Source organism: Barbatula barbatula (genome assembly GCF_947034865.1).
Source record: "Barbatula barbatula genome assembly, chromosome: 21".
In the NCBI taxonomy this organism is placed as follows: Eukaryota; Metazoa; Chordata; class Actinopteri; order Cypriniformes; family Nemacheilidae; genus Barbatula; species Barbatula barbatula.
In genome coordinates, this window is record NC_136784.1 from 12726511 (window position 1) to 12751375 (window position 24865).

The 24865-nt window shown below is 41.0% G+C and overlaps 1 protein-coding gene across 2 annotated transcripts in view; it reads left to right on the forward strand.

Moving 5' to 3' along the window:
- ripor2 (RHO family interacting cell polarization regulator 2) overlaps positions 1-24865 on the forward strand; it is a 46309-nt gene that overhangs the window by 17172 nt on the left and 4272 nt on the right. For both annotated transcript variants that reach the window (XM_079485242.1, XM_079485243.1), the window contains exons 2-16: positions 4030-4150; positions 5694-5855; positions 6008-6086; positions 6242-6265; positions 6620-6673; positions 18878-19027; positions 19346-19409; positions 19526-19569; positions 19861-19986; positions 20538-20686; positions 20868-20997; positions 22279-22923; positions 23109-23281; positions 24212-24377; positions 24733-24865. In XM_079485242.1, the coding sequence (XP_079341368.1) occupies positions 4030-4150; positions 5694-5855; positions 6008-6086; positions 6242-6265; positions 6620-6673; positions 18878-19027; positions 19346-19409; positions 19526-19569; positions 19861-19986; positions 20538-20686; positions 20868-20997; positions 22279-22923; positions 23109-23281; positions 24212-24377; positions 24733-24865 (2220 nt within the window). The remainder of the gene's footprint in view (positions 1-4029; positions 4151-5693; positions 5856-6007; positions 6087-6241; positions 6266-6619; positions 6674-18877; positions 19028-19345; positions 19410-19525; positions 19570-19860; positions 19987-20537; positions 20687-20867; positions 20998-22278; positions 22924-23108; positions 23282-24211; positions 24378-24732) is intronic.

Consider the following 24865-nt stretch of genomic DNA (forward strand, 5'->3'; position numbering starts at 1 on the left):
AAGAATGTTGATAACCGTACCCATTAACGTGCATTGGTTTTGTGTCCATACAATAGAAGTGAATGGGTACTGCCGTTGTTTGGTTACCATACGCTAAACTCTCTCCGACTCTATCACACTTCTCTGGTTTGAAGTTTTGTGTCCATCGACTGTTTGCTTCTCGGTCATCTTAACTCTGAGACGAGCGGGCTTAAAAATAGTACACACATTACTACGACATGAGTTGAACAGGGTCAGTCGGTCACTGTCAGATGGTTGACATTAGTTCTCTGACCTGGCATGAAGGCCAACACTGTTAGCTATTCCAGGGCGGGGTGGAGAGCAAATGTCAACGTGGAGTAAGACAATGGCTAAACTGAGTGTTGGACAGCTGCTGGGATTGTAGCTGGGCGGCTTGAACTCCTACCTACGTACAGAAGACGGCATACAGAGGGAGACAACAGGGCCTCAGAGCAGAATGATGGGAGGGGTCTGTAATAGCAATGTTATTGTACTGAACACATTGTGCATTGTCTATTGTTACTATTAGAAACTATAATTTAAACAGGCATTAGGAAACATGCATCAGTTAAAGTGCTGAGTGGGCTGAGATTGATGATGTACACGCATGCAGCGAGTGTCCTCTTGGGCACGTGTGCATGTAAACGTGTGCAGACAATCAAATGGCGATTTTTGGGGAATCGAGAGGTATAGAAATAGCTAGTTTGCCTTTCTTTCTTTCTTCAGAACACAAAAGACATTTTGAAGATGGCCCCCATTGACTTCCATTGTATGGACACAAAACCACAGGATTTCTCAAACGATCTTCTTTTGTGTTCCACTGAAAAAGAGTCAACATTAGGGTGAATAAAAGATGACAGAATTTTTATTTTTGGGTGAACTATCCCTTTAAGAGTTATCATTGTTCAGCACATCTTAACCCTACTCCATCAAAACTGAACGTCTTACTTCGGTTACTGTTTTAAGGGTTTTTTCAAGAAGAGAGGCACCATGTTGTGTCCGATTCATCCGTTTGTCATCTTTGCATTGTGTTGGGTCAGACAGACATCGAGAATTCATAATGTGGGACACTGCTTGAGCGGAATTGAGGGACTTTTGTCACAAGTTGTTCAGGACCTCTTCATTTAGTATTACGCCAGCCGTATTTTAAGACCCCCTACACCCTCAATAACAGACCTGACAAACGCGGTCCCTGCTGGAGGTGACAAATTAATGAAGCCCCCCTCTCTTGTTCTTTTCTCTCCATCATCTGTCTCTCACGGTGTAGAGTTCAGAGTTGGATGCCGGGCGGCTGTACTCAGAATACTCATGAGGAGCTGTGCGTGGAGGGACGTCGGTGACGTAGCTCTCGCCAAGAGCGCTCGAGGAGTGCCTGTGAACCAAGACGGCAGGCCTGAATAGAATGAGTGGAACAATCCCAGCATGCACCGGGTGGCACAGTATTGCTTTGTGCTCTTGAAACGCATCGGGAGACTGAAGTAGATCCTTTTGTGTGTTGAGCTGAGCTATAGGTTATAGGTTTTCTTGTGTTGACTAACTGTCATTCTGAACAGAAAACATTTTAGACCATTTTTTTTACGAGACTAATTGTATTTATTTATTAAAGGTTTTATTTCTTGCATCCAGACATCCACAATTAGTGTTTTGGGATCGTAAAAGTATAAAGAGTTTGCAGTTTTAGACTTTTATGAGTTTAACAAGTGCAATTTGGTTTTTATACATTTCATATCTTATGTATTTAAAGCTGCAATCGGTAACTTTATAGTTTAAAATAAACAAGAATCAGGTTTTGAGCGAGTAGAAAGACTACTTTAGAAGACGTAAACAACACGGGTCCAGAAGAACCTGTTTCAGATCAAACACTACGCAAACGTTTGAACAAAATGCAACCAAAAGAACATTTATTACCAAATCACAATGTAAAACAAATATCTAATATTGAATTATATATGCAAGATAAAAAAAAAGAAAAATAAACCGGAAGTTCTGCTTGTACCAGTTTCTACATCTTGCCAAGTGGTTGATCAAAAATATGTTGAAAAAGGTCTTCTTACTCTACCCCAAATCACAATGGTTAGTGTATAATAAAGTTTATCTATTGGGTACGATTTATTGGGAAATGTGATTTGGCGTCATTTCATTTGACGCATAAAAAAGTAATCAGAAATGTTATGTTTCAAACGGAGATAACCTTAAACCGGCTATTCCCAATTGGCATAATGTCCATCCTAGTTAGTATTCGAAATCAGAATTAGCATGTCCCTCCCAAACCATAGTGTTAAAATAAGTATTCTTAAAGTACACTAAAAAGTATATACTTTTTCATGACATGGTACACTTTTAAGGGTGTAGCATAAGAAGGGGAACATAGCAACAGGTTGCAACTTTAATGTTTGGGTCTTTTTCAATGAACTGCATGCACATGAAGTACTCTTCATATTTATAACTTTTGTTATCTGAATAACCAAACTATTTCTCAATTTAATAAAGTACAGCAAGGTACAAAAGTTCACGTTGTAAAGTCAAAGCAGCCAATGTTACAATGCCTATAAACAGCCTGGTTCATGTCATACAAGGGTCTTTTGTTTTTCCCTTGCAAGACGGATCACAGTGCCCCATTGCTTTTGTGTAGATCCATCCCAGCAATTATGTGTCTATTATAATCGCTCAAAGCAGAGACCCAGAGGTGTATGGTTACCCCGACACACAACCCCGATATGCAGCGTAACCTCCGCCAGGCCATACAATAATAACAAATATACACAAACAGATCTAAAGGGAAGGTTCATATCTCAAAACTAGTAGACTACTTACAATTCATGTTTGTGTCTACTGTATATCGCATATTGAAACCTAGATTTCAATAGTGCCAGCACAGTGCCAGGCGGGGTTGTGATGGTTATATGATGTAGAGAATCATTGCTTCTCTCACATCACTGATCTCATTGCTTCATTAGCCTCAAATCGTTGACATTATCCTGCTTTGCTCAGATGTGTATGGGAGTTTGGAGATAGGCTGTAACTAAGGAGTTCAGGAATGAGCTTGAAGGCTTTATTGTTTTGTTATTTCTAGATGCTTGCCTTTCGTTTGAAATGAGTGATGGTGTTGAGGTTTGTAGATTCTATTAGACTATGGTAGGTTTTTTTCCTAACCAAACACGACGCAATGCTGTGACATGCAAACAATCTCATTCGATATACATTCTGCACCTCATGAATATTAATCGCCAAGCATGGATGATTACAGGCTACATACAATTGATTTCATACGTTTAGATTTTATAGAAATTATAGAATAGCGTCCGGTGAGGCATCACTGAAGTCCTGAGAACAGGACGCATCTCTCTGCATGTGTAATTTTCAGCTGCAGCACGAGAGGGTGCGTGGACAAGCAAAATCTGTTCTGATCGGCAGTTTTTTTGTGATTGGTTGTCGCGTCCCGCCCCTTTTTTCGCGTTCAGTATGGACAAACAAACAGCTTATCGCAGGAATCTCATCGCATCCCGTTTGGTTAGGATGCGGTATTGAGCTACGGCAGGCTCAGGTGGCGTTGAGCAGTTTATAAACCTGCGAATGTGCACTGCATGGGGTCTTCTCAATCTGTAGTGCTATTTTTACATCTCGGTAAAGGGAGTAAGTCAGCTTTTGGTTATGTAGCAAGCGATTAAGTTATAAAACGAAAACTCTTTTTGCATAATGTACCGTATGCATTTGTGTTCAATGCTTAGTATTACGCTTAGTAATAGTAGTATTATAAATGCACATCTACATGGGTATTTCATAGAAATAATGTAGCATCCGAACAACTTTGGCGTTTTTTTCAACACACTGCAAGAGTATGCAAAGGATTGGTCCCAGATCATACAGTATGAACATTTGGATTTTGATTTCCTCAACAGAACAGTTGCAAGCTGAAAAATAAAGCTAAAAATAAGCATAAAAACAAATACACTCATTTCACGCAGCACTTCCTTCTTATCCGTGCAGCTGACCTCTCTCTTACCCACAATCCTCTCTTCCCCCCTGCAGGAGTGTCATCCCGCTCCCCAGACATCATGGCTGCTGGCACTCACTCTCCTGGAGGGCCCAATGGAATCATCCGGAGTCAGTCGTTTGCTGGATTCAGCACCCTGCAGGAGAGACGCTCACGGTGAGGGCACATGTGCTGTCAGAGGATTAAAGACTTCATTATAAGCTTCATATTTCCTAGATAAATATAAAACCTCACTGACACGGAGTATGGCCAAATTGCATTTTGTGCATTTTTTATTAACTATTTAAATTGCATTTAAGCGGGTGTTATGAGGATTTGCAGGAATGTGTGATCATAGATGTATACGCAAAAGTGTTTGAATTACAATAACTATGCATCAAAAATGCTGCAGTAATAAACATCACATTAGATCAGTGGTTTCTCAAGGGGCCTCAGCTGGAGAACCTCAGAATGACAAATCATTTAAAATGAGACAAAATGAGCGTTGAAATATATATAAAAAACTAAAAACCATTTCTTGTTATGTCTATTTTTGTATTGAATAAACACTTCTCCAGTTAATATCAAGCCCTGAAATATTTTATCGGGTGGAAATGTTGAGTTTTTGTGAGCGGGAGGGGTGCCTCTAGAGTGCCACTAGAAAATAATGTAGAATCCATTTATTGAAGTGGACATGGATTTATTAATGGGAATGCTTTAAACATATCATCTGTTAAAGAAAAAGTTTGCCCAAAGATGAAAATTCTGTCATTATTAACTCGAGGGCATTTTTGGGTGAACTCTCGCTTTTGACATTTCTGTCTCTGTCTGAGGGATAATAATATTTTTTGATCATTTATTCACCCTCATTTCATTCCAAGGCTGTATATGACTCTTTCTTCTGTGCAATACAAAAGAAGATATTTTGAGAAATGTTTGGGAAGTTTTGTGTCCCATACAACGGAAGTTGGTGAGGCTCAGTGTTGTTTGGTTATCAATGTTCTTCAAGATATCTTCTTTTGTGTTTTGCAGAGGAACGAAAGTCATACAGGTTTGGAATGATGTAAGGGTGCACTATGCCTTTCATGCGCCCATATTTTCAAGTTGTAAAAAAAGATTGTCAATCAAGTGTATTGACACAATCTTCAGCAATGTTAATAGGCTAATATGAAAGGATTTCTGACTATGACATCACTGGGCATTAAACCAAGAATGAAGTGTGAAACCGTGAAAGCTTTACTATTGAAGAGCGTGCGTGTTTTAACATGATTGTGTGCGTCGTGAATGAGCCGCAGGCTCACCACGTGCTCGTTCTAAACAGTGGCATAGATTTACCGCAGTCAAACCTCCGGTGCTCTTCGCCTGCATGTGACACGTTCAGACATGTCAAACCACCAACTGCCATTGTGAAATAAGAAATAAGGATACGGGATGTTGTTAGATATGTTGGAAGACTGTCACATCAAAGCCGAGCTAATATGCAGCCTTGAATTTTAACCGAGGTCAATGTCAAGAAGCGTAGAGGAAGAGTGACATTACAAATGGAGCATTACCAGTTTTAGTCCTGGTTTTGGAAGGCATTATTTACACACTTAAAGGCTTTAGCATTCAAAAACGATTGTTACTTATATGCATATTGCTTATATGACACAACAGGTCTTCTGACGTAAGATGTGACCAGAAGGTGTTCTCATACGTTCGTACGTCTGTGTGTTTTCAGGTGTAACTCCTTTATTGGAAACTCAGCCGTGCAGAAGAAGCCCATCTCAAAGCCAAGGAAGCCCCATCTGTCCGGCCACAAGTGCAGCAGCAGCAGCAGCTCACGAGATCCACAGCCCAAAAGAGTGGAAGAAGTTTACGGAGCCCTCAAACAAGGCCTGGAGTGAGTACCGCCATATCTCTGAGTCACAGTTTTCTCCCGAATGTCACATTATCTGTTCCCACTCCGCACAGTCGGACGCATATTCCCCAGATGAATCATTTTTCCTCACAAAGACCTCAGGAAGGTATTGATGTCTTCTTTTCTTTTGTCAGTGAGTATCTGGAAGTGCATCAGACCGAGTTGGATAAACTCACCTCCCTCATGAAGGACATGAAGAGGAACTCCAGACTGGTGAGACAGGATGTGACATCGTCAGGGTGTCTACATCGAAACGGATTGAAATTGATTTAACAGGATTTTGTGCAAATTAATGGTTTCAAATTATAACATTGATTTGTTGATTTTCTTGTATTTCCACTTATTTTACCTTTATATGTGTTTTTTAGGGTGTGCTGTATGATCTGGACAAGGTAGGGTCCCCAAACACACTCTTAAAGGGACAGTTCACCCCAAAATAAAACTTTCCATCATTAATGTACCCTCATGTCAAAACCTTTATGACTGTGGACCACAAAAGAAGATCGTTTGAGAAATGTCTCTGTGGTTTTGTGTCCATACAATGGAAGTCAATGGGCTCAATGTTGTGGTGGTCTTTTGTGTTCTGCACAAGAAAGAAAGTCATACAGGTTTGAAATGACATGAGGGTGAGTGAATAATGAAAGGGTGAACTGTCCTTTAAAGGTCTACTTAAGAGAAGTTAACTTTAACTGTTTATTAAAAGGAAACAGCATTCCTGAATGTTTTGTCCTCTTTCTCTCTGGCAGCAAATTAAGACTATAGAGCGATACATGCGGCGACTGGAGTTCCACATGAGCAAGGTGATTTTTATACTCTTTATTTTTTATGTGTACTTGGCTTTACTATGTTTTTCTGAATATGTCAGTGCATTACACTCAGGGGGTGCCCCAAGGGGTGGCCAAGGGTGGCCACGGCCACCATTGTATAAACTATGGCCACCCCTAGTGTGATTTTGCAGTGGGTACTATTAATTTTAATACATAATGTAAATTCACAATAGTTCGTGAAGTGAAATAAAATGCAATACCCGCTGCAAAAAAATATTTTAGATTGATTGGCGCCACCAGAGTAGCTGCTTCACTGCCCCTCCCCCTCTCCTATTGCGTCGGTCTTTGACTGCGCAGTCAGTGCAAATGCAAGAAGCAGGACTGACTGATTCGATCACAAGACTCAGGAGAGCATCTATTCTTCACTTTTTGGAGAGACGACAAACCTTAACGGGTATGAAACGTTAAGTAGTAAATTACATTGGAGCTGCTGTAAGAAGAGGCTACAAACAATCTGCCACCAGCTGCATCTTCACACACGACAAATTGATTTTGGAAAATATTTTACATTAACCAGAAACAAACGTAAACAAGTATAACACACATTACACTGAATTCTTTGTTTGTTTTTGGTGCCACCCCAAGATTTAGCAGTAGCCTCCTAGTGGCCACCCCATTTTTGGGGGACGCCACTGATTACACTTATTGCATTGTACTGTGGCACAACGTTTTGTCATCAGGACACGGCCGCTCTGTTTTTCCAATGTCCTGAGTCTCTTTGAGTCACCTGGTTTGGAGTCGTGCTGTGTTCCTCTTGCGGTGTGTTTTAGTGATGTACAGGTGTCAGGTGAGTGTCTGCAGTAAACAGGAGTACCGGTTTGCTCGGCAGCACGTCTAACCACAGAGTAGCTATGGCAACTTGATGATGGGAGCTTTCAGGTTGTTTAAGAGCAATTCATAGCTGAAATTAGCCTTACACTCTTGAAATTAGCTCCAGGTTCAGCTTGCCCACAGGAACACTTGAAACTGTGTGGTATTATAAGCCCAAAGAGACTTTTTTTGTTTACATCTATTTAGCGGTTTGAACATTTTGTGCCTGACTTGAGGTAATTTGCAGAAGTGTTGTTTTCTCCTGGGTTTCATGCTGTTTAAGATCGGCACTGGATGTAGGTCAAAGCAATTCCCTTGAGTGATGAAAAAAACCTATGATGACTGAATCCAGGGTGTTCATGTGCACATGCATGTCTAAGATTCCGGCTCTGTGTTTTATCTGTGATTTTAGTGTAACTGTTTGAGAGATGTTAAAAAGGTGAGCTGTGCTGCCTCTACTTATAAAGTCACATAGAAGACCTTTATTATGTTAAATCAATTAGTATATACACGGTATGGGTTGTTGACAAATAAACTGTAAACGTGTCCTATGGTGTGACAGCTAAATTTCATAAAACAAACTTTTAATAATATTTAATATAATTAAGATTTATATTTTTTAAGGGCTATCTTCATTCTTAATATTTGGTGCGACGCCAAAGGACGCATGTAAGGTTTATTAGTCAGCTATCCATGTTCAAAAATATATAGAATAATACTGATACATGTTAATATACAGTATTGTATTATTACAGTATATTGCATAATATATAAGGATTTGCTGCTTTTCCTATATTGAAAAATATTACCGCTTGCTTCCAATATGAAATGTACTATTTACATTTTCTAGTAGGCTATATTTTGTTTCATAAGGCAAAGACAATCACAAATAAAAAATACATTTTCTTCTAGACAGAACTGAATTTAAACTAGTAGACAGCGTTTTTCTTTTGTCTTGTTTTTCAGTAAAAAACTTCTAAAAATTCCAAATAAATGAGCTAATTAGAAGTTGATTCACTATCAATGTTAAGTCTTGGTTCTCTGAAAATCAGGTAAGAGTAAAGTTTGGGTGTTCTTAGCTTGTTTTAGGCATCAACTCAAACTTAATAAATAAGTCTTGTTCATCTGATAAAATACCAAAATGAAGTTTGGGTTGATGCCTAAAACAAGATAAGAACACCCAAACTTTACTCTTACCTGATTTTCAGAAAACCAAGACTTATTTATTATGACATTTTGTTTCTCAAGTATTTCTTAGACATTTATACTAGACTGCTTAACTCGGTACCTTGGCAAATCTGAGTTTACATTTTTCATGAAACTCCTGCAAGACCAAATAGTTTAAGATGTATTATCCACAGTATTTTGTTACACCATATATATTGTGTTGCAACATCTGTTTGATTGGTTTCTATTTTAATCCCTGAAGACTTTTTAAAGGAAAACGTTGATACATAAATAAAGCAGAAAGATCTTCTGAGATATTAGCCGTCTTGTTTAAGTAGTTTTCCATGGCTTGATGAATGAGGAAAGGGAAATATCGACGAGCATACAAGGATTTCCTACAAATGACCGTGTTTCACACAGTCAGCGGAAAGAAACGCATGGATCCCTGTTGCGCTGTGGGTAAATAGACCAGTGATGAGTAAAGGCAATCGATATCTATATTTCTAACATTACTTTATGACGAGACTATAATAACGTGCCTCTCACAGAAAAATGCTTTATTGACTTACCCATTGCACATAGATATATATAACTAGATGCCGCATTCAAGCGCTCCAGGCACATAGACGTGTCCGCCATCTTGTAACGGTCCACTGACGTCACTCACAGTTGACTAGATTGCCCCAACGCTGCGCAGCGGCCAATAGAAACAGATGTGAATCCGCCATCTAGTTATTTATATCTATGCCCATTGCTGCCCTATTTTTCTCACATGCATACAGGAAGTTAAGCAATGCCAACAGGAAGTTTTACAACAGGTTGGGGAGGTGTCATCTCAGAAGATCATGCTCGATCTTGCACAATGCTGCTTATTACCGCAAAGTCTTTATGAAATGAGATGACCTCATGATGGACATCTTCTGTTATCATCCATATTCTCTGATCTGGGCCCAAAAGAGTGTTGAATGTGGGTGAACTTAATCTTTGTTTAGTCAGGCACTTGGGTTTTTTTATTTGGGTGGGGGGGGTCTGAATCCATAAACGGCCATGACTTAAGAGGATTTTCCACCCGCCAGATGATTTAGTCGTTTTAAAATACCTTCATCATACCGTGCACATGTTTTTGTGGTGCATTTGGACCAGCTGTGTGCTTCTGGCTTGTTTTTTGACTCGCTGGCCTAATCCGAACCCTCACACTTGCCATGGACACTATGCTGCCCAACAGCTGCATGCACATGAATGGGTGGGTCGAGGCACGCCTTGGACCTCTGCTGTCATCTTAAATTAAACCTGTGCCCAAAAATGCTCCCAGCGGGAACGACTGTTTGCAGAAATGCGTATCTGGGTGTGTGTAATTCAGTCTGCCCCAGATGCCTAATCCTTCAGAACACAACACTTGTATAGTAACACACATTTTGAGCACTTTTCTACCATCGCGCCGAATCGTTCATTGGCACGATAAACAAAATTCAGAGCCGAGACGGTTTGTAATCGTGCCGTGTCGAACCAGGTTCACTTGGAAACATGGCTGTAACCGTTTCAGACTGTGCCTAGAACGGTTCGGCGCAATGGTGGAAAAGTGCTCTTTGTGTCTGACACATTTTTTGCGAAATTGGTAACATTTACGCACATCTTAAGCATTTCTACTCTGTCTGTGACTTTAACACAATGAAAAGTGGAGCAGACACTGCTTGGCTTGTTGTGCCAGCCTCTCTAGCTCAGAGGAATTGGGCAGTTGTGTTTGGTCGCTGTCGCTGTCTGTTTCACCAGCTCCCGGCATCCCAATGCTTTGGGCACAGCAGATGAGATGGCAAATCTGTGTTTGAGCAGACATGAATATTTAACAGTGACAATATAAGTTTGGCAGAGTGTGTAAAGAGGCTGTGCTTCTTTCCGCTGCGTCTGTTTCAAAGCGCTCCATAAATGTTGTTCGAACAACCAACCTGAGCCACCCACAATCCCTTTTGTCACGACTCCTGTTTAGACTAATGCTGTACATGCCTTTGGGAATGTTTGGGATGTCATTTGGGAGTGTGTGAGGATTGGCATGCTAATATGTGTACAGATATACCACAACATATTTCTACACCACATATGCCAGTGCAGTTTAAAAGAGGAATCATGTAGCACCTGTGTCTGCATGTCTGAACAAACGTGTCTGTTATGCAAAATCTGAAATGATGCTGTAATTGCATGTTTTTTTAATATATATCAATTTTTTATGAATACTATTAAGCCCATTTCACATTCAAAGAAGTGTGTTTCATAGGAGTCTTAAAGGAACAGTTCACCCAAAAACAATTATTCTGTCTTTATTTGCCCACCCTCATTTTCCAAATCTGTATAATTTCTTTGTTGTGATGAATTTAGAGAAAGATATTTGGTAGAATGCTTGTATCCAAACAGTTCTTGGCCACCATTGACTACCATAGTAAGTAGCTGTGTAAGCAACTGTTTGATTACAAGCATTCTTTCACATATCTTGAATTTTTTCTAGAATTGGATTAACTTGAGGGTGAATACATGATAACAGAATTATCATTTTTGGGTGAACTGTTCCTTTAAGGCCACCAAAAATGAAAACATTTCGCATTTAATACCAGTCTTAAGAGAGAGGGGAAAAAGCTAAAATAATGATAAATCTAAATAAATTAAACAAGGATTTCTACACATCTTGACCGAAAATCCCCTTTACATGTAGACGCTACTGATAGCTATAGTTAAGAGAAACCTTTATTTCTGTTGCCTTCTATTTTACCAAAATGCAACTCATAAAAATTCACCCATCATACAGGACGCACCAGGCCTGGGGTGGCGTGGTGATTCATTTCCCATGCTCCTTAGCTGCTAGAATTCAGACGAGCCGAGTTTATTTATTCAAATAAACGGGCTGCAGTGTACCACATCAAGGGAGCGATTGGTGACCTTACGCCTGTGTATGTGTGTGGTACGGTGGGATTATAGTTTGTGGTGGAGTTCTCCAGACTAGGGTGGGGTTCTTTCACCCAGTGTAATTAAACCCACAGGACCACCGTCCAGACACTCTATCCACACACGCGCACACACAGTTTTTCTAATGTATGCCATTTTTCATAAACCACCCCCACACATTGCACAACACGCATCCATCATACACGCAGATGATAAACTCTATCCAAAGACAGAAATTAGCCCAGATTGTATCTTTTCTCACCATCGCCCCTAATGAGCCACATCAATATTTCACAGCCTTCGCTGCTTGCGTTTCAATATTTCCGTTCGAGTTAGCATCTGGCATATTTTGCATCGCCCTTAGAGAAACAGTACATTACAAAAGGATCTTCAAACTATATTACTCACTAGGGAAGACATTTAGATGTTACATTTTGATTTGTCCGGGATTGCACAAACGTAGTGTGAAATGTGTTGAACCCGTACCTTCTCGCTACTCAAGGAGTAGTTTACCCCAAAATGAAAATGATCTCATATTAACCCATGTGCCATCCCAGACATCCTTTTCTCAGTCCATCACAAATGATTTTCTATTATTCATGTTCGTATTTTCATGTTTCATCACAAAACCCATAAGATTCAATGAGATTTAAGGCCATCGATGTGACGCCATATTGAAACCTATCGCTTGGATCTGTTCACATGTCAATTTTCCTAAATTAGCTCAAAATATTGTCATTTATAGTTTTCTTTCTGCTCTTAATTGAACTTGGAATTACACTGGCTTTGCAAGTCATTTAGTTCACATTTTTTTATTTGTAAATGTATATGTATTATTTCAATTTAGCAGAATAAGTTAAACAATTTCAACATACAAAAATAAATTTCAGCAACTAACCACTGGTCAAACTTTTAAATGGTAGGTTGATAGGACTTGTAAATCCAATGTGATTGGATTTCAAATTACGAGTGGTCATGAAACTCCTTTCCATATCGTGACATATATCCGAGCGAACAACTTCTAAAAATGTAGGGCGGGACTTGATTTCCCCCATCAAGAACACAATTGCATGTTTGCATGACGCAAATCGCCATGATCTTTCCTAGCAGAAACAAGTTTTCGATAGCCCCGCCCGCACACCATTACACGTGACAGGCAGTGAAGAGGTCGTTTAAATGAGGGAGGATCTTAACATTACACGTGACAGGAAGTTAAGAGGTCGTTTAAATAAGGGAGGATCTTAACATTACACATGACAGGAAGTGAAGAGGTCGTTTTAATGAGGGAGGATCTTAACATTACACGTGACAGGCGGTGAAGAGGTCGTTTAAATAAGGGAGGATCTTAACATTACACATGACAGGAAGTGAAGAGGTCGTTTAAATAAGGGAGGATCTTAACATTACACGTGACAGGAAGTTAAGAGGTCGTTTAAATAAGGGAGGATCTTAACATTACACATGACAGGAAGTGAAGAGGTCGTTTTAATGAGGGAGGATCTTAACATTACACGTGACAGGCGGTGAAGAGGTCGTTTAAATAAGGGAGGATCTTAACATTACACATGACAGGAAGTGAAGAGGTCGTTTAAATAAGGGAGGATCTTAACATTACACGTGACAGGAAGTGAAGAGGTCGTTTAAATGAGGGAGGATCTTAACATTACACGTGACAGGAAGTGAAGAGGTCGTTTAAATAAGGGAGGATCTTAACATTACACATGACAGGAAGTGAAGAGGTCGTTTTAATTAGGGAGGATCTTAACATTACACGTGACAGGCGGTGAAGAGGTCGTTTAAATGAGGGAGGATCTTAACATTACACGTGACAGGAAGTGAAGAGGTCGTTTAAATGAGGGAGGATCTTAACATTACACGTGACAGGAAGTGAAGAGGTCGTTTAAATAAGGGAGGATCTTAACATTACACGTGACAGGAAGTGAAGAGGTCGTTTAAATGAGGGAGGATCTTAACATTACACGTGACAGGAAGTGAAGAGCTCGTTTAAATGAGGGAGGATCTTAACATTACACGTGACAGGAAGTGAAGAGGTCGTTTAAATGAGGGAGGATCTTAACATTACACGTGACAGGAAATGAAGAGGTCGTTTAAATGAGGGAGGATCTTAACATTACGCGTGACAGGAAGTGAAGAGGTCGTTTAAATTAGGGAGGATATTAACATTACACGTGACAGGAAGTGAAGAGGTCGTTTAAATGAGGGAGGATCTTAACATTACACGTGACAGGAAGTGAAGAGGTCGTTTAAATGAGGGAGGATCTTAACATTACACGTGACAGGAAGTGAAGAGGTCGTTTAAATGAGGGAGGATCTTAACATTACACGTGACAGGAAGTGAAGAGGTCGTTTAAATGAGGGAGGATCTTAACATTACACGTGACAGGAAGTGAAGAGGTCGTTTAAATGAGGGAGGATCTTAACATTACACGTGACAGGAAGTGAAGAGGTCGTTTTAATTAGGGAGGATCTTAACATTACACGTGACAGGAAGTGAAGAGGTCGTTTAAATTAGGGAGGATATTAACATTACACGTGACAGGAAATGAAGAGGTCGTTTAAATGAGGGAGGATCTTAACATTACACGTGACAGGAAGTGAAGAGGTCGTTTAAATGAGGGAGGATCTTAACATTACACGTGACAGGAAGTGAAGAGGTCGTTTAAATGAGGGAGGATCTTAACATTACACGTGACAGGAAGTGAAGAGGTCGTTTTAATTAGGGAGGATCTTAACATTACACGTGACAGGAAGTGAAGAGGTCGTTTAAATGAGGGAGGATCTTAACATTACACGTGACAGGAAGTGAAGAGGTCGTTTTAATGAGGGAGGATCTTAACATTACACGTGACAGGAAGTGAAGAGGTCGTTTAAATGAGGGAGGATCTTAACATTACACGTGACAGGAAGTGAAGAGGTCGTTTAAATGAGGGAGGATCTTAACATTACACGTGACAGGAAGTGAAGAGGTCGTTTAAATGAGGGAGGATCTTAACATTACACGTGACAGGACGTGAAGAGGTCGTTTAAATGAGGGAGGATCTTAACATTACACGTGACAGGAAATGAAGAGGTCGTTTAAATGAGGGAGGATCTTAACATTACACGTGACAGGAAGTGAAGAGGTCGTTTAAATAAGGGAGGATATTAACATTACACGTGACAGGAAGTGAAGAGGTCGTTTAAATGAGGGAGGATCTTAACATTACACGTGACAGGAAGTGAAGAGGTCGTTTAAATAAGGGAGGATATTAACATTACACGTGACAGGAAGTGAAGAGGTCGTTTAAATGAGGGAGGATCTTAACATTACACATGACAGGAAGTGAAGAGGTCGTTTTAATTAGGGAGGATGTTAACATTACACATGACAGGAAGTGAAGAGGTCGTTTTAATTAGGGAGGATCTTATCATTACACGTGACAGGAAGTGAAGAGGTCGTTTTAATTAGGGAGGATCTTATCATTACACGTGACAGGAAGTGAAGAGGTCGTTTAAATGAGGGAGGATCTTAACATTACACGTGACAGGAAGTGAAGAGCTCGTTTAAATGAGGGAGGCTATTAACATTACACGTGACAGGAAGTGAAGAGGTCGTTTTAATTAGGGAGGATATTAACATTACACGTGACAGGAAGTGAAGAGGTCGTTTTAATTAGGGAGGATCTTATCATTACACGTGACAGGAAGTGAAGAGGTCGTTTAAATGAGGGAGGATCTTAACATTACACGTGACAGGAAGTTAAGAGGTCGTTTAAATAAGGGAGGATCTTAACATTACACATGACAGGAAGTGAAGAGGTCGTTTTAATGAGGGAGGATCTTAACATTACACGTGACAGGCGGTGAAGAGGTCGTTTAAATAAGGGAGGATCTTAACATTACACATGACAGGAAGTGAAGAGGTCGTTTAAATAAGGGAGGATCTTAACATTACACGTGACAGGAAGTTAAGAGGTCGTTTAAATAAGGGAGGATCTTAACATTACACATGACAGGAAGTGAAGAGGTCGTTTTAATGAGGGAGGATCTTAACATTACACGTGACAGGAAGTTAAGAGGTCGTTTAAATAAGGGAGGATCTTAACATTACACATGACAGGAAGTGAAGAGGTCGTTTTAATGAGGGAGGATCTTAACATTACACGTGACAGGCGGTGAAGAGGTCGTTTAAATAAGGGAGGATCTTAACATTACACATGACAGGAAGTGAAGAGGTCGTTTAAATAAGGGAGGATCTTAACATTACACGTGACAGGAAGTGAAGAGGTCGTTTAAATGAGGGAGGATCTTAACATTACACGTGACAGGAAGTGAAGAGGTCGTTTAAATAAGGGAGGATCTTAACATTACACATGACAGGAAGTGAAGAGGTCGTTTTAATTAGGGAGGATCTTAACATTACACGTGACAGGCGGTGAAGAGGTCGTTTAAATGAGGGAGGATCTTAACATTACACGTGACAGGAAGTGAAGAGGTCGTTTAAATGAGGGAGGATCTTAACATTACACGTGACAGGAAGTGAAGAGGTCGTTTAAATAAGGGAGGATCTTAACATTACACGTGACAGGAAGTGAAGAGGTCGTTTAAATGAGGGAGGATCTTAACATTACACGTGACAGGAAGTGAAGAGCTCGTTTAAATGAGGGAGGATCTTAACATTACACGTGACAGGAAGTGAAGAGGTCGTTTAAATGAGGGAGGATCTTAACATTACACGTGACAGGAAATGAAGAGGTCGTTTAAATGAGGGAGGATCTTAACATTACGCGTGACAGGAAGTGAAGAGGTCGTTTAAATTAGGGAGGATATTAACATTACACGTGACAGGAAGTGAAGAGGTCGTTTAAATGAGGGAGGATCTTAACATTACACGTGACAGGAAGTGAAGAGGTCGTTTAAATGAGGGAGGATCTTAACATTACACGTGACAGGAAGTGAAGAGGTCGTTTAAATGAGGGAGGATCTTAACATTACACGTGACAGGAAGTGAAGAGGTCGTTTAAATGAGGGAGGATCTTAACATTACACGTGACAGGAAGTGAAGAGGTCGTTTAAATGAGGGAGGATCTTAACATTACACGTGACAGGAAGTGAAGAGGTCGTTTTAATTAGGGAGGATCTTAACATTACACGTGACAGGAAGTGAAGAGGTCGTTTAAATTAGGGAGGATATTAACATTACACGTGACAGGAAATGAAGAGGTCGTTTAAATGAGGGAGGATCTTAACATTACACGTGACAGGAAGTGAAGAGGTCGTTTAAATGAGGGAGGATCTTAACATTACACGTGACAGGAAGTGAAGAGGTCGTTTAAATGAGGGAGGATCTTAACATTACACGTGACAGGAAGTGAAGAGGTCGTTTTAATTAGGGAGGATCTTAACATTACACGTGACAGGAAGTGAAGAGGTCGTTTAAATGAGGGAGGATCTTAACATTACACGTGACAGGAAGTGAAGAGGTCGTTTTAATGAGGGAGGATCTTAACATTACACGTGACAGGAAGTGAAGAGGTCGTTTAAATGAGGGAGGATCTTAACATTACACGTGACAGGAAGTGAAGAGGTCGTTTAAATGAGGGAGGATCTTAACATTACACGTGACAGGAAGTGAAGAGGTCGTTTAAATGAGGGAGGATCTTAACATTACACGTGACAGGACGTGAAGAGGTCGTTTAAATGAGGGAGGATCTTAACATTACACGTGACAGGAAATGAAGAGGTCGTTTAAATGAGGGAGGATCTTAACATTACACGTGACAGGAAGTGAAGAGGTCGTTTAAATAAGGGAGGATATTAACATTACACGTGACAGGAAGTGAAGAGGTCGTTTAAATGAGGGAGGATCTTAACATTACACGTGACAGGAAGTGAAGAGGTCGTTTAAATAAGGGAGGATATTAACATTACACGTGACAGGAAGTGAAGAGGTCGTTTAAATGAGGGAGGATCTTAACATTACACATGACAGGAAGTGAAGAGGTCGTTTTAATTAGGGAGGATGTTAACATTACACATGACAGGAAGTGAAGAGGTCATTTTAATTAGGGAGGATCTTATCATTACACGTGACAGGAAGTGAAGAGGTCGTTTTAATTAGGGAGGATCTTATCATTACACGTGACAGGAAGTGAAGAGGTCGTTTAAATGAGGGAGGATCTTAACATTACACGTGACAGGAAGTGAAGAGCTCGTTTAAATGAGGGAGGCTATTAACATTACACGTGACAGGAAGTGAAGAGGTCGTTTTAATTAGGGAGGATATTAACATTACACGTGACAGGAAGTGAAGAGGTCGTTTTAATTAGGGAGGATCTTATCATTACACGTGACAGGAAGTGAAGAGGTCGTTTAAATGAGGGAGGATCTTAACATTACACGTGACAGGAAGTGAAGAGCTCGTTTAAATGAGGGAGGCTATTAACATTACACGTGACACGAAGTGAAGAGGTCGTTTTAATTAGGGAGGATATTTAAGATTATATAGTTATAAGTTATTTTAGGCACACGAATTAAAAAATATAATGTTTGGGAAAAGTGTTCCTTTGAATTTTTGCAGTTCGAATCATCATCGTTGTGATTCATATTCTAAATCTGTCCGACTCCGTGCTTATGCAAATCATCTGAGCCAAACTGTGTATATTTTACATTTTGTCCATCTGTGGTGCTGCAAGAATGATGATGGCCAAAATCTCCAGCAAGTCACTATTAGTTCTTTGGTTTAGCTTCAATCTCCATCCCTCTTTCTGTCTCTTCTGTTTTTCTCCACCATCACTCTTCTGCTGCTGCCCCTTATGCCTCACTTGTTCTGTCACTTGCGTTCTATGTGCTCGCCCCCATTTGTCTCTCTCTCTCTGCTAGGATTAGCATAGCTAATTTGAGCCGCCCAGTGTTCAGTGAGTTAAATGTGCATTTCCATGATAAAGGCCGTGGCTCCGAGCTGCTCGTCCGTCACAGCGGTACGGCGTATGCGGCTGTCCTGAGGGCCGTTGAGACTTCATTGTGCGTTTGCAGTGTTCAAATTCATTTCTCAACACAGAATACAGTATAACGCTCCATTGTACCGGCAGAACGTAACAGTTGATTGTGAAAGCCGTGTTTTGTGGGCTGAATAGGGCTCCGTAATAGCACATGTCAGCGCTTTAGAAATAAAAGGAAGCGTTTATGCAATCCTCGGTTGCTGCGACATGCGTACATGTGCGTTTGTGTAATTTCTCCGTTCTATTATTTTGTGTTTGTGTTTTACAGGTTGATGAGCTGTATGAGGGTTTCTGCATTCAGAGGCGGTTGCGTGATGGTGCTTGTAAGATGAAACAGGCCTTCACAGCTTCACCCTCCACCAAAGGCACACGTGAGAGCTTGGCCGAGGTCAGCCGCAGATACAAAGAGTATACAGAGGTACATCATGCACATGACTTGGATATGTGTAAATCAGAAAACTGATTGTTACATATCCTTTTAATAAAACCTTTACCTAAAATCATATGTGGTTTATCTCGAATGCTTAAAGATCCATGTGGCAACACATACAGTATGAGGTCAATTCTTCACAGTTGGCTACTAAAATGTGAGGACGTTCACAACACGCGGAACAAAATCGCACTTGTGTGACGGGTGCAGATTCACACAGAGACAAACACTGGCTGATCTCTTATAAGACGCCACAACGGCTGATGCTGTTTGTTTTTCTATGAACGTCTGCGTTTTGTTCCTCAGAATATGAGCACCTTTGAGGCCGAGCTGGAGAACCTGCTGGGAGAGTTTCATATCAAAATGAAAGGTACGAGATTGTTGTGAAAATAATCACTCACTTTTGACGTTTTCATATTTTGCTACCATTGTGGAAAGGTTATTTGTTTGGATTAAAAACACTTTATTCAACTCCTTTCATCTCAGGATTGGCTGGTTTTGCCAGGCTTTGTCCCGGTGATCAATATGAGGTAAATTCGGTTAGAAAATCTAACTATTCCCCAGAAATAAACCCATGCATCTGTCTTCTACTGAATGACTAAACGGCTGTTGCAATCGCCCGCTGTTCTGCCAAGTACATACATGATCACAGTTCGCCTAGCAACATTTTCTATTCTGACTGTATGCCTCCTCCTAACCTGATGAGATTTAGTCGAACAAAAAACTGAAACCCCCTTTTCCTTACTGCTCTGACACAATAACTGTAAAATTCTGTAAATGCTGCCCTCAGACTAACACACGTATGTCTCTCCTCCCGGCAGATTTTCATGAGATACGGTCGACAGCGGTGGAAGTTGAAGGGAAAGATCGAAGCAAACTCAAAGCAGAGCTGGGATGGAGAAGAGATGATTTTCATGCCCCTCATTACAGACCTCATCAACATCAAGGTGGGCTGCAGTCCACTGTGGATTTGATTCCTGCAGTGTGATTGGTTGATAGAAGGGTTGTTCCAGGAACACACTTGGAAAAATCACATTGACCCAAGCCACACTTCGTCACTAACTTAGTTTTGTTTAGAATTTAGATTTGAATTTCTATCTTGTGCTTCTGTATCGCAATCTCTGACTAAAACATACAATTTGGGGTTTAATGGGTTAAAACGTTCACCCAAAAATGACAATTCTGTCATCATTTACTCACCCCCAGGTTGTTCAAAACCTCTATACATTTCTTTGTTTTGCTGAACACACAGGAAGATATTTAGGAGAATGTCAGATCTCGCCCCCCATTGACACCCATAGTATTTATTTCCCCTACTATGGGAGTCAATGGGGGGAGATCTTAACATTTTCCAAATTTCTTCCTGTGCGTTCAGCAAAACAACAATCTGAGGGTGAGTTTATTTTTATTTGCTAGTGTATTGGTAAAGCAGTGTTTAGACATCTATTTATCCCCTTTCCCAATGTGACCTGGGATGTTTGTGCTGACCATCCACCAGGTGACGGAGTTGAAGGGCTTGGCTACAAATATTCTTGTGGGCAGTGTGATCTGTGAAACCAAGGACCTTTTCACCGCGATGCCTCAAGTGGTAGCTGTGGACGTCAATGACCTGGGTACCATTAAACTTAACCTGGAGGTCGCTTGGTTGTAAGTGACAGTTATCTATTAAAACATGATAAGAAACGCTTTAACTGTGTAGTTTCACCACAATGTTGATGTATGCTGCCCTCTTTTGGACGATCAAGGAAGTGACCCAGAATTACATGATATGACTTCACATGCTTATTATTTCTTAAAATATAGTTTTGTGTATTGCCTTTCTTTACAGTCCATTTGATGTCGAGGATCTGGCTCTGTCCTCTGGAAACATAAGCAAGGCCACCGCCCTGCAGCGACGGGTGTCTGTGTACAGCCAGGGAACACCCGAGACACCCACTTTCCAGGACACCTCTTTCTTTGTGAGTGCCATGTAAAACTACACACTGTAGTTAATTTACAAGGATTTTATCACCATAAGCTGTATTTGTAGGCATGCATTGGATTTTGGGATACATGTGACTTACAAGCCTGACGGCAGTTATGCACTTATGTCCCCTAGCCAAACGTAGCTGTTGAATAATACAATGCTTGAAGCTTGTATGCTCCTGTTGAGTTTAAACTCTTGTGACTAATGAATTGTAACCACTCTTGTGACACTCATGGTCACCGCATGCGTGCATCGATGCCAAAGAAGTGGCAGCCGCGGCGATGGCAGGGCCAGCGGCTCTCGTTCTTGCACGCGCTCAGAGAAACGCTCATAGAGAAACTAAGACGCAATCGCTCTTTTGGCGACCTGGCAGTCCTGCGACCTCGCTCAAGGTCCAGTCTGGAAGTATATGTGAGTCAGGTCATGGTGTGTCCGGCCGTTCTTTGTGAGCGTGTGCATGTGGCTTTTCAATTAGCATCTTTTCTTTTTTTTATTTACTCTTGTTTTCACTTCCCCGCCAACATTCACTCCATTTCTTCTCACTCTTGTTCACGCAGACCTTTTTTCAGCTATTATGAATTGAACAATTCCATACTTTGCATGCAACCAAGTGTGCTGTAGTTTGATCTATAGGAATATACATATAATGCATCTGTTCAACTTGGTAGGTTCGAAACCTATTTGTTAAATAGACTGTTTTTTTAAAGTTCATTTGCAAAAACAGAAAAATCTAAATCATGTATTTTTATTGTGCATTCCAAGTAATATCAATCAAACTGCAGTTGGGTTGTTTTGGTTAAGTAATAATAACTCAAACAAATACAGCTAACACAACAAAAAATGGTGCTTATCTGTTTTTACAAATAAACTCTTCATTTATATATTTAGGTTTCTGCTGTCTTATTATGCTGACAGGATTATGATATCAATTAAACTGAACTTTACTGCAAATGTCACAATACATTTTTTTTACAAACGCATTATATATATTCAAATTCATGATAATTCGGCAACAAAATAATAATTATGAAATATCCACCAAATCTCCTGGGCCTCGGTCAGACCGTAGAGTTTTCCAAAAATTCTTTCCCCTCACGTCACTTCAAACCTGTATGACATTCTTCTGCAAAACACAAAAGAAGTCATACAGGTTTGAAACGACATTAAGGTAAGTACATGATGACATCATTTTCATTTTGGGTGAACTATCCCTTTAATAAATGACACGAGGAGCCACAATAGATCTTCCTTTCTTCCTCTTTCCCTCACACAGTCAACTTTACCGGATGACGTCTTCGAGAACGGAGGCTGCGGTGCGGCCGAGTGCAAACGTCTGTCCTTCACCTTTTCGGACACGGCCACCCCAAGCCCCGCCCCCACCCAGTCAAATCCTGAGATCATGGTCACTCCCCCTGAGACTGACCCGTCCTCTCAGCGTGCCCCCCCCTCAGAAAACCATCCAGCTGAAGAAGACGGAGGGGAGGATGGGGATGAGAACGGCAGCGTGTGTGCCAGTGTGGCCAGTGAAGCAGACCTGGAGTGGGATCAGGTTGACGGCCAGGCGTCTGGCACAGGCTCGGTCTCTCTGTGCTCTGAGAGTCAGCTGTCTGCGGTGGGACCAGAGGACGTGGTGTTCCTCGAGTCAAATGTGTCCGATGAGGCATTGGAGCTGAAGCCGGTAGAGCTGGACGGGGAGGAAGGTAGTCTGACCCGGCAGCTGGTGAGGAGGTTGACATCGTCCGATATACTGCCCGAAGCCGGTATGTGCTGGGCTGGAGAGGGTAGCAGGACTTTCCTGGAGAGCAGTCTGGAGGAGGCTATCCAGTCCTTGCTCCTGCGGCTGGAGAGCCTGGGTCATCGCTGTGTGGAGCTACAGGACTTGGAGCAGGAAGTCATGAGACTCGAGGACCTGCTCAAGGTGAGCAGATAAGATTCGAGTTTTGATGTCATTCCACACCTGTGAGACTTTCATTCTTTCATTCAGAAAGATATTTTGAAGAATGTTGGTAACCGAGCAACATCGACCCCCATTGACTTTCATTGTATGGACACAAAACCACGGAGACATTTCTCTAAATATTTGTGTTTGTTGTTTCCCCTCAGTGCCGGGTGCCGGCTCACAGGAGCCGTTCTTCAAGTCTCAGTTTGACGGTGGAGAGTGCTCTGGAGAGCTTCGACTTCCTCAACACATCTGACTTTGATGACGACGACACGGGGGATGATGCTGGAACTCTCTCACGCTCGGTCTTCTTTGACATGGAGTCCGAAAGAATCGGGTGAGTTCTGTTATTGTCGCGTCGATGTCACAGTGATGTTGAAATCAATTATTACACGGCTCGTTGGAATGCTTGATTCTGATTGGCCAGTCGCGACATTTGCAGGTTCGTTATTCCCAGATAACAACCTCTCAAAACGAATAAGTCACGGTTACCCGGATACAGCAAATCATTTTGACAGTTTTTCTTTGACAAATTAAACATAAATATGTCTTTTAAAAACACCATATGACATCATATTTACAAATGATTAAACCAAATTGCCTGTTCGTGACATTTGAACGTCGCCTCTTACCTTAAAACCGCAAGTAAACGGCTTTTCCTCGCAGAAAGTCTGCAAAAAATATTTCAAGTTCACATTTCATGTCCAGTTTTTTTCTCATGTGGCAAGAAGACGTCTCACAAGCAGCCGGCTGTTATCGCAAAATAAGCCCCTTCAGTGTGATTATCATTATCCCGCTTCTTAAATGGCTTCTTGCCGCCTTAGAAAAAATGGAACATGAAATGTGAATTTGAACAATATGTGACTTTCCGTGAGGAAAAGCCGTTTACTTTCCGTTTTAAGATAAGAAACGACGTTCAAATGTCACAAACAGGCAATTTGGATGAATCATTTTTAAATGTAATATCATATACAGTATGTTATGAAAAGACGTATTTATATTGTCAAAAAACCCGTCAAAATGATTTGCTGTATCCGGGTAACCGTGAGTTATTAGTTTTGAGTTGTTATCTGGGAATAATGAACCTGCAAATGTCACGACTGGCCAATCAGAATCAAGCATTCCAACGAGCCGTGTAATAATGCAAAATAAGCCCCTTCAGTGTGATATAAGCTGATCACACTGTCAGGGCTTATTTCTGTGATGACAACCTTCACTTACAATGTAGTAACTCTGGTGGTGACAATATATATTGCGCGTCCAACAGATCAGGTCAACATCCAGAAGCGAGAGGCCACCTGAGTGAAGCCTTGACCGAGGACACCGGGGTGGGGAACAGTGTCGCCGGCAGCCCCCTGCCTCTCACCACAGGGAACGAAAACCTGGATGTTGCCATTGTCGTCCATCTACAATACTGCAACCATCTCATTCAGGTGATTGATTTGTTTTCACCTCTGCAATGTTCATCCATGATGTTGGGTGGTTGATTCATAATCTATTATTTTCAATGGTGAAAGGTTGCATTAGATCTTTGTTCCATCAGACTGAATTAAATGTAAGGGTTAGTCTCTTGTGTGCTTTGTGAGAAATAGTAGTCATGTGCTGCACGTATTCTTCTTCTGTTATTTACTGTAACTTGATGTTTAAAGCAGGGAATCTTACTGGGATTTGCAGCATTTGGTTTTCTATAACCACAAACGTAATCATTTGGCAACAGTCAACAGATTGTTAAAAGATGATGGTGTGTTTTGTGGATTCTGGAATACTAACATGGATCTGTGGATGTAGCTTTTGACCTCAGGTGGAAGCCAGTGGAAGAATAAGACATGCCTGCACAAACTATCAACCCAAACGCTGCTGCTGGAAGAGCTCAGTGAGAAGAACTTTGACAGACCAGGCAGCTTCACCGTGGCATCTGATG